The sequence below is a fragment of the Terrapene carolina genome, unplaced genomic scaffold (assembly GCF_002925995.2).
Source record: "Terrapene carolina triunguis isolate 2854851 unplaced genomic scaffold, T_m_triunguis-2.0 Scaffold455, whole genome shotgun sequence".
In the NCBI taxonomy this organism is placed as follows: Eukaryota; Metazoa; Chordata; order Testudines; family Emydidae; genus Terrapene; species Terrapene triunguis.
This window is the reverse complement of record NW_020664806.1, coordinates 1-10,101: the sequence shown is the minus strand read 5'-3', so window position 1 is coordinate 10,101 and position 10,101 is coordinate 1. Positions and strand designations below refer to the sequence as shown.

Here is a 10,101-nt window from a genome sequence, read left to right as displayed (position 1 = left end):
CCCATGCAGCTGTGCCTGCCCTGGCAGGGGCACATGGGCTGGGGCTGGTGGGCACTGGGCTGGCAGGGAGGCGGGCAGGGCAAGGCAGGACTGGGGGAGGGAGGGGATGGGCCCCATGGAGGAGACAGGCAGGGTGGCAGGGGGGACGGGCCCCATGGGGGCAGAGGCGGGGAGGGTAGGAGGAGGATGGGGGGACAGGCCCCATGGGGGAGGCAGTGGGGAGGCAGACAGGGCAGGAGGATGGGGAGACGGGCCCCATGGGTGAGGCGGTGGGGAGGCGGGCAAGGCAGGAGGATGGGGGACGGGCCCCATGGGGGCAGAGGCGGGGAGGGCAGGAGGAGGATGGGGGGACGGGCCCCATGGGGGAGGCGGTGGGGAGGTGGACAGGGCAGGAGGATGGGGGACGGGCCCCATAGGGGAGGTGGGCAGGGCAGGGTGGCTGGGGGAGGCGGAGGGGAGACAGACAGGGCAGGAGGATGGGGGGACCAGCCCCATAGGGGAGGCGGCGGGGAGGCGGGCAGGGCAGGGCAAGGCGGGGGACCGGCCCCATGGGGGTGTGGGGGGCTGACAGCACGCTGCCCGTCCCCTCTCCCCGGCAGTACATCAACGGTGGGAACCTGGAGCAGCTGCTGGACAGCCCAGTGCCGCTCTCCTGGGCCGTGCGCGTCCGGCTGGCCCTGGACATCGCCCGCGGCCTGCGCTACCTGCACTCCAAGGGCATCTTCCACCGCGACCTCACCTCCAAGGTGGGCAATGCCCCTCCCCCCAGCTGACAGACCCCTCCCCGGCCCCCCGGAGTGCTCGCTCGCTCACCCACGGCGCGGGGTCTCGGGGGAGCCCGCCCCACCATTGCCCGGCCCGTGGAAGCCGCGGGGCCCCTGGGACGAGCCGGGGCTGGCAAGGTGCTGAGCCCGAGCCTCGCTCTGCCGCCTGGGGGCTGCCCTGTCAGGATGGCGTGAAGGGCTCATCACGGGCTCCCAGCCCCCTACGATCCCTGGGGGGACCCCTCAGTGCGACAGCCCTTCTCAGGGGTCCGCTCCCTCTCGGGGTCAAGCCCCTGCACCTCTCGGAGCCTTAGCCCCCCCCCCCCGGAACCCCCCCCCCCCGGGGCCCCCGGGCCCCCCCCCCGAGGGAATAATGCCCCCCGTCCCCCCCCCCGTCCCCACCCCCATTCTCTAGCCCGGAGCGACTCTCAGCCAGCGTAACACAGGAGGGTTTACTGAGCATCTGAACCCAGCACAGGAAACTCTCCGGGCCTCAGGCCTGGCCTCCCCCAGCCCAGCACATGTAGGTCTGTCCAACTCCGGCTGCTCTCCCAGCCCAGCCCAGAGGCACCCCCCCACCTCCAGCTGGGCATCTGATATCACCGGCCCCCAAGTCTCGCCTCTGTCCTTTGTCTCTGTCCCAGGTAAACAGGGTGGCCTGGGCCTCCTCTCCCCTCTCCTGTCCTCTGGCCCCTCTGGCTGGAACCGGCTGGTCAGGTCACTGGGGTCCTCTCCCCGCAGCGCATTGTCCTCCCACTGGCCAGAACCGGCTGACGGCCAAGCTGTGATGGGCCTCTTAGTCACCCAGTCACCAGTTGTCAGGGTTCCCCATCTCCAGGCCATTGTCCGGGGGTCCCGGCTGTCAGGCGAGGTCACACCTGGTCCCCTCTGCAACAACAAACCCTCTCCCACACAGGGAAACTGAGGCACGCACACGCTATTCATGTAAAACACTACAAAAATCCCCAACTTCGTCACACGTGGAGAGGGCCTGGCTGGATCCCCTGTGCTCCCTCAGACGCTCGCTGTCCTCCCCCGGGACAGCAGGGTGGGAATGCCCCTGCCTGCGGCCCTCTCGATTGCCTGTGGGGGGGCAGTGCGCCATGGGGCAGGTGCCAGGCGGGGCGGGCGGCGTGACGTCTCCTCTCCTCTGGCTCGCAGAACTGCCTGGTGAAGAGCGAGGACAACGGCTACACGGCCGTGGTGGGCGACTTCGGCCTGGCGGAGAAGATTCCCACCTACAGGTGAGTGGGGAGCTGCCCCCACCCCAGAGTGGGGCACGTCACCCAACAGGCCTAGGCAGAGGGGCCAGCCATCCCCTCTGGACCCTTCCCACGCCCAAGGCAGGGGAGCACCCACCCCCCCTGGAGATCAGGGCCGGCTGGGGGAGGGAGATCGGGGTAGTTGGGTGGGCTGTGGGTTGCCCCTGGCTGGAGGGCTTGGGGGAGGGCTTTGGAGGGGTGTGAGCTGCCCCTGGCTTGGGGTGGGGACCCATGGGACTGGGGGTTGCCCTGGCTGGGGGAGGAGATGGGAAGAGCTGAGGGTTGCCCGGCTGGGGAGGAGATGGGGGGGGGGGGGGGAGCTGAGGGTTTCCCCAGCTGGGGGAGGAGACCCGCGGGAGCTGGGGTTGCCCGGCTGGGCAGGGGGCCAGGCTAACCCTGCGGCTCTGCCCCCCAGCGAGGACGCTCAGAAGGAGCCGCTGGCCGTGGTGGGCTCGCCGTACTGGATGGCCCCGGAGGTGCTGCGTGGGGAGCTGTACAACGAGAAGGTAACTCGCTGCCTGCGCCTGGGGCCGTCCCCTGGCTGCGCCGGGCACAGGGGGCTGATTGCCTTTGCCACGCCTGGGCGTGGCCATTTCCAGGGGCAGTGCCAGCCTGGCAACCGGCAGGGCCCCAGCGGAGCGGGGGGATGTGTGTGTGTGTGATGGTGGGTCCTGGGGGTCGGCGGGGGGGAGGTGCTGGGAGGCAGCGGGGTGGGGTGTGTGAAGGGGCTGGCAGGGTGTGTGGGAGGAGATGGGGGGCAGCAGGCGGGGGTTGAGGGGGCCGGTGGGGGGGCGGGAGGTCATGGGAGGTGCTGAGGGGCATCAGGGCGGGGGGGGCGAGGGGGCTGTGTGGTCACTGACACTGTCCTTCCAGCATTTCCTGGAGAGCATCCTGAACCTGTCACTCCCCCGGCTAGTGCCGCCCCCCCCACCCCCCCGCTGGGAGAGGCTGGGACTGGGGTAGCCAGGAGCCCCCCCTCCCCCCCAGCCAGCGCCCCACCCTGCCCCCACATGCCCCCTGCTGGGAGAGGTCGGGGTTGCAGAAGCCGTGATGTGCCGCGCTGTCCGGCTGGACCGTGGGCCTGGCGGGAGCCGTGGGGATATCCTGGCTCGTGGGTGCCTGGTGGAAGGGCCGTCGGGTTCCCCTCAGTGCCGCTGCTAAACCCTCCCCTTCCCACTCCTCTCCGCAGGCCGACGTCTTTGCCTACGGCATCATCCTGTGCGAGAGCATCGCGCGGGTCCCCGCCGATCCGGACTACCTGCCCCGCACCGAGGTAACCCTCGGCTGGGCCGACGAGGGCCTGTCCTCGGGGTTAGGTGTGGGGCGGGGGCGAGCCAGAGCGTGGCGGGGGTGCAGAGGCCTGTGAAACCCCCCTTCCTCCCCCGCCAGAGACACGGGGCCCTGCTCCCCGGCTCCAGGGACGGCTCCTGTGTGGGGCAGGGCTTTGGGGCACTTCCTGCCCCCAGTGGTCGGTGACACCTGTGGCTGGGATCCTTCTGGGGCGCGGTCTGGGGCAGGAGCTCAATGCAGAGGGGCGCTGGGGCTCCGGGGAGGGGGGCAGGACGCCTGGCCTGGGCCCCGTGATTCAGGCTCAGTCGCTGACCTCCCGTCGTTTCCCCGAGCAGGATTTTGGGCTGGACGTCGCTGCTTTCTGCAACATGGTGGGGGACGACTGCCCTGCGGCCTTCCTCCAGCTGGCCTTCCACTGCTGCAGGGTACGTGTCCCCCTCTTCCCTTCCCTGCCCCTGGGCTGGGTCCCTGGGCCTGCCCCCACCACTGCACACCAAGACACGGGCAGGGCCTTCCTCCAGCTGGCCTTCCACTGCTGCAGGGTACGTGTCCCCCTCTTCCCCTCCCTGCTCCCGGGCAGGTCCCTGGCCCGCCCCCCACACCGCACACCAAGACACAGGGCAGCCGGGTGATTGCCTCAAACAGGGACCCTCGTCTGAAATTCTGATTCCTGGGGCCAAGGCCCTGCCCCCCGCCAGCCTGTCCCCGAATGGGGGGGTCCTGGCACCACAGAGCCACCAGGATCCGGCCTGTTCTCCCCTCCCTCGCCCCCAGCAACCGACCTCCCCCTGCTCCGGGGGGACGCTGCCCCGGCTCCTGCCCAGCAACCCCTCCCGAGTCCCGGGGGTGGGGGCCCCGGTGAAGCTGGGCAGGCGGGTGAGAGAGTTGGTGACGAGGCGACTCCCCCACCCAGATGGAGCCGACGGCCCGACCCGCCTTCGTGGAGATCACGCAGCGCCTGCAGGGCGTCCTGGAGCACCAGCTGGGAGCGGGGGGCACCGGCGCCGACCGGCAGAGCGATGGGGAGAGTGTGCCCTCGCCCGGGACCCCGGCCACGCTGAACGGTACCGTGACTGCCCCTGCCCGGGCCTGTCCGTCCTGCAGCCCCCGCCCCGGAGCACCCCCGGGACCCACTTGGCACTGGGCTGGGCTCTGCGGGTGCTGAAGGGACCCATAGGGCATGTGCTGCCCCCATGTGGCCAGAGCTGGGCGCTGCGGCCGCTGAGCCTGTCTCCTGGATGCTTGCTGGACAGCGCTGCAGCAAAGGGGTCCGCGGGCGGCCTGATGGCTGTCCCCCCGTGGGAGGGGTACGTGACCCGTCTCTCACCCCACTGAACTAATGGGGAGGCCCCACAGCCCTGGGGTGGGATCAGGCGGAAATGGCAGCCCCACTCTGTGGGGCGCGAGGGAGGGTGATGGGGCTGGCGGGACGCAGGCCTGCTGTGATAGGGCAGCAGGGTGCCCAGGGGGTTCTCCCGCCTGGTGCCCAGAGCCCCTGGCCACGCGCTGTGCCAGGCGCTCTCCAAACGGGCAGGAGGGGCTGGAGGCCGTGGGCCCGGCCCAGCCAGGGGGCTGCTAACCTGCTGTCTGTGTTGTGCCAGGCGAGGCAGCGAGCGAGCCCGCACTCCCTGAGCAGCCACCGCCGCGTGATCTGAGCTGGCCGCACCTCCAGCCCGACCCCCGCCTCGCCCGCAGCCGCTCGGACATGTTCCCGCCCAGGTCCCCGGCCCTGCTGCCGCCCCAGGAGCCCGCCGCGGGCGCCCGCCCCAAGGAGCTGCCGCCGCGTCTCAACCCCTTCTCCCAGCGCGAGGACCTGAAGGGCGGGAAGATCAAGCTCTTCGACACGCCCAGCAAGTCGGTCATCTCGCTGACCTTCGCCCTGCCGCCGCCCGCCCCCTACCAGCTGGGCACGCCCATCACGCCCGAGCCCGTGGTGGAGGCGCAGTGCGACTTCTCCGCCCCCCTGGTGCTGACACGCAAGTGCCGCTCGCTGCCCGCGTCCCCCGAGCCAGCCCGCCGCGGGAGCCTGGTGCTGGGGGGGGAGGCGGCCCGCACCTGCTGCCGGGAGGGGCCCCAGCCTCACAGCCCCTTCCCCACTCAGAGCTGGGGGGTGGCGGGGGAGGTGGCAGGGCGCTCGCCCCTCCCCAGCCCCCCCGCGGTGGAGCAGATGGACTGCAGCCCCGACAGCCCCGAGCCGGCGCCGGCCCCTGCCCCGCCGCTCATCAACAGCACCTTCATCAGCACCTCAGCGTCGGGCGCCCAGCCCTGGCCGCCGGGGCCCCCCAACGGCCTGCCCCTCAACAACAACAGCGTGGTGGTGAGCGCCCCGCCCGGCTGGGGCCGCGGCCTGGAGCGCGGCTTCTCGGAGCTCAGCATCCCCCGCACAGGGGCCTTGGAGCGGACGGAGCACTCGGGCGCGCTGCCCTGGCACGCCTCCAGCGCCGGGCGGGAGCAGGACGAGGTGCTGGCCTGCCCCGGCTGCTGCCTGGGCCCCTTCAGCTTCAGCTTCGCCTCCGTCTGCCATCGGCCCGCGCCCAGCCCGCCCCGCTACCAGCACCTCACCTGCGAGGCCAAGAGCCTCCTCTGCCAGGACAAGCGCCCGCCCGAGCCCAGCCTCAAGCTGCCGGAGGCGCAGTCCTAGTGCTGGGCAGACGGGACGATGGACACGACCCCCCCTGTGGCTCCGGCTCCCCCCACAGCCTGCGCTAGGCAGTGCCAGGAGCCCCGAAATCCCCACAACTCGCCCGCGCCGGGACCCGGTTCTGCCCTGGTGACCTGGCTGCCCCTAGAGCCGCCTCAGGGCCTCTCGCCGTGCTGGTGAGACCATCAGCCATTGCCAAGGCCACGCACAACCTGGGCTCGGGTCCTGGCTGGCCCAGTGTGACCGGGGGTGGGGGGAGACTCGTGCAGGGAGCTCCAGGCTGGGCACGGACCCAGCGGCGAGGTGGGGCCGGCTCTGAGTGGGGCTGGCTCCCTCCGGTGGCACCAGGGGCGGTGAGTCGCGCTGGGCTGACGTGCAATAACATGGCTGCCTCATGCGCACGGCCGCGTCGGGGCCGGCGCTTCCCCTAGGAGGGGGAGCGGTGCCGGTTCATGCCCCACCATGGGGACGGGGCTGCGTGGAGGGGCTCTGCACCCCACTCAATGCTGGGGGCTCCGGTGACCAGCCACTGAGGTGCGGCCCTGATGGACCAGCGGGGCGCGGTGCCACCCAGGAGTCTCTGGGAAGGCACGCGGGGGCAGGTGGGCTGGGCCGGCCCTCCATCCCGCCTTCCCTGCCTGCGGCTGTGGGGAGAGGAGCGGGGCTGACCCCCAAGCAGGCACAGTCAGGTGGTCACTCCGGGGCCTGGGGCTCCTCCCTGGCCGCCTGTCCCTGCACGTCCGCTCCCCGGCCCCCGCGCTCAGAGGCGATGGGAGCACAAGCCGGGGGGGGGGCAGCAGTGTGCACTGGGGGGGCTCCCCTCTGTCCATCACACATGGGTAAGGGGCCGGGTAACGGGTGAGCCGGGCGCTGAGCCGGGGTGACAGCGTGACGCCTGTCCGTGGTGGGGGGCAGGGCCTGCGGCCCGCCGGGCACAGAGCAGACTGGATGCCAGTCACTGGCAAGTGGGGATAAATACACCCCCCCTACACACACACATCATCACTTCCTGGTTCAGGCCCTGCCCCCTCCGTGGCGGCTGTGAAGTGGCCTGTGGGGCAGGTCTGTTTGCAATATGGTGGCTGGGGCATGCCCCCCCCCTCCGAGCTGCGTCCCCAAGCTGCCCAGCCCCTGCCCGGGGGCGGCACCCAGGCTCCCCCCCCAACGTACACGATGCACTGGTGAATGCAAACTCTTGTTTTTTATTATGATTAATAATTGCTAGTAATATATGCAGCTTATTTAAGGTGTTCCAATAAAAGTGACGGTCCCAGCGTCCCCTGTGTGTGCCGTGCGATGGGGGGGAGGCTGAGCTGGCTGGTTGCAGGACAGGGACACAGCCGGGCCTGGGAGCGCGAGTCAGGAGAGCCCATCTCAAGCGAGGCCCCTCGGTGCCGTGCCTCGGTTTCCCCATCTGTGCCCTCAGGACTGCGCAGGGCTCTGGGGGTGGGGAGCGTGTCAGCAGCACTGAAGGCTGTTCCAGCCCCATGGGGCCCCTGGTTGCAGCACGGGGCAGAGGGGGTGGCGGGGGGGCAGGCACTCGGGCAGTGGGGCCGGTATGGGAGGTGTGAAGGGAGTTGTTGCTGTGGAGGGTGTTGGTCCTTGCCGCCCTCCCGCTGGGGCCAGGGAGATCCACTGGTGGGAGGGATGGAGCCGGTCCTGTGCTGGGAGCACGCTGGGGCCACCCTGCCTCCAGCCCAGCACCAGCATCTTGGGGTGGGGCTTGGGCACTGCCCCATCTGCCCCTTGACCCTGCGCTGCCCCCTCTACTCAGCCCAGCCCCCTGCAGCGCCGCTCCCACTCCAGCCTGGCCCCAGGCACGCAGCCGGCTCCCACCCCCCTGGGATCGCCGCTCAGTGACCCTCCTTGGTCATAAACCTCCACACACCTGGGCCTGCTCTGCCCCCCGCCTCAGCACCGGCCTCCTCCCACGCCCTCTGCTCGCCGCCAGCCTCCGGCCGCTCGGCCCCTGCACTGCCCAGCGGGGGGAGGTTTGTGTCTCTGAAGGCGGGGGGGCGTGTTGTGATGCTGAAGCCCCGGGGGGGGGGCGTGTTGTGTCTCTGAAGCGCAGCGGGGGTGGGGGGCGTGTTGTGATTCTGAAGCCCCGGGGAGCGGGGGGGGGCGGGGCGTGTTGTGTGGGCATTTAGTGCAGCAGGGCGGGCAGAGCTGCCAGGGAGCCCACGCTCGGCAGGGCCGCTCGCCCCCATAGAACCCAGCCCCACGTGCGGGAAGGGGGCTGGCTGTCAGCTGAGGGCGGGCGGCTCTTTTCCTGGGCATGACGCCCCCAGCCCTTCACTGCGATCGCCCAGCCCAGCACGTGAGCTGGCTCCTGCCAGGGGAGGCCGGGCTCCAGGCTGGAGCAGGGGGCAAGGCTGAGTGTGGAGCGGGCGGTGCTGGTGGGGCCAGCCCTCGGGTGCTGCATCCTCGGCAGTGGGAGCAGGGCACGAAGGCGGCGCAGGAGCCGAGCCTGGAGCAGCGGGAGCTGTAAGGGAACAAACCGGGTGAGCTGGGCCGGAGGGTCAGTCGCCCGCCCGCGCTGGGGCAGGCCTGAGACCCAGAAGGCTGGAATGGCTCTGCCTGGGCTGTGCCCCTCATACAGCCGGGGTGGGGAGCAGCGCTGTAGGGTGGTGGTGGGGGCTGATCCTGTGGCTCTCCACTGCCTGGGGAAGGGGGTGAGTTGGGGCCTTAGCGCCGGCTGATTTGGGACATGCCGAGGGCGACGCGAATCTACCCGACTGGTGCCCTGGAGCCGCCGGGGGAGCCTGGCTGGTGCTTTCGTTCTCACACGTCCTCAGTTGTACGGAGCCTGGATCTGCACCAGTGAGGAGGGGGATGGGCGCTCTCACTGGGCCCCCACTGCCCTGTTACCCCACCACAACCCACGAAACCCACGGCTAACCTGTTGTGACAAAGTGGGAATGTTGATAAGGTTTTCTCTGAATACTGTGTGGGTGCCTCAGTTTCCCCTATGCTGTTCTTAAGTATCTAGGTGGTGGGAGAAGGGGGTGTGATTGTGGCAGAGCCCTAGTGGGCAGATGTGATGGTGCCTGCACAGAAAATGGCCGACACTCTGTCTCCTGGCAACTAATGGCCTGGGCCTTTCTCCCCTGCAAGGGGATAGGAAAAGGTGAACAAAGAGATCAGGTGACCTCCTGGCCCGGGAAAGGAACAAAGCCCAGAGAGGAGGGGCTGGAGGGGGTTTCAGTTTGGAGCTGGCTGGGGATGGGAAGTGAGGGCAGATGGGGGTGTCTGGCTCGCTGGGCCCCCAGAATGGACCTGGCTGAGGGGTCCCGTTCGCTGGACCGACAAGCTCTGTTTTAGACCGTGTTCCTGTCATCTAATAAACCTCTGTTTTACTGGCTGGCTGAGAGTCACGTCTGACTGTGAAGTGGGGATGCAGGACCCTCTGGCTTCCCCAGGACCCCACCTGGGCGGACTCGCTGTGGGAAGTACACAGAGGGGCATATGCTGAATGCTCCCAGGAGAGACCCAGGAGGTGAAGCCATGTGAGCTTCTTGACCTGAAGACAGTCTGCTCCGAGGGAGAGGAGGCTCCCCAGAGTCCTGACTGGCTTTGTGGGGAGCAGTTCCAGAGCATCGCCCGGGGACTCCGTGACACCCCCTCAGCACCACCCTGCAAACCCACCACTCCCCCCCCCCCCCCCCCCCGCCCCCCCCTCCGTGTCCCCTGCCCCCCCAGCCCGACCCTGCAACCCCCCCGCTCCCCCGTGTGCCCTGCCCCCCCAACACCGCCCTGCAAACCTGAACCTCGCCCAGGATGCCCCCAGTACAGGGATGGTGATCCAGACTTACAGGAGTGTCCTGCAGGGCTCTCATTGATTGTCTCTTCAGGGACTCCAAGGAAACCACAGTCCGTGTGAGCTGGGTTGGCTGGCTGCCTTCTCACAGATCCATGGCTTTTGATAATAGCATCTGTCACTGCTTATGACACCACCTCTTATTATTCCACACGGCTTAGAGGTGTAACTCCAATAGCTCGAATCTCTGGAAAGAAAAGGGGCATTACTGAGAGGGCACGTCCCACACTGCACTGGCTGTCAGCTGTGCCACCCTGGTGTTCCAGCGGGCGCACTAATCCCAGCTCCCCGTCGATTTCAAGGCCAGAGTCACTTCACCCAGTGGCA

At 69.4% G+C, this 10,101-nt stretch overlaps 1 protein-coding gene across 1 annotated transcript; it reads left to right on the top strand.

Moving 5' to 3' along the window:
* The first annotated feature begins 548 nt into the window (after nt 1–548).
* LOC112125528 (dual specificity testis-specific protein kinase 1) lies at nt 549–6,762 on the top strand. The gene is made up of 7 exons (XM_026658528.1): nt 549–746; nt 1,926–2,008; nt 2,442–2,532; nt 3,216–3,299; nt 3,652–3,741; nt 4,230–4,380; nt 4,918–6,762. Exons 1-7 carry the CDS (start codon nt 549–551, stop codon nt 5,955–5,957), a joined length of 1,737 nt encoding a protein of 578 aa, XP_026514313.1. The 3' UTR covers nt 5,958–6,762.
* Nucleotides 6,763–10,101: the final 3,339 nt, after the last annotated feature.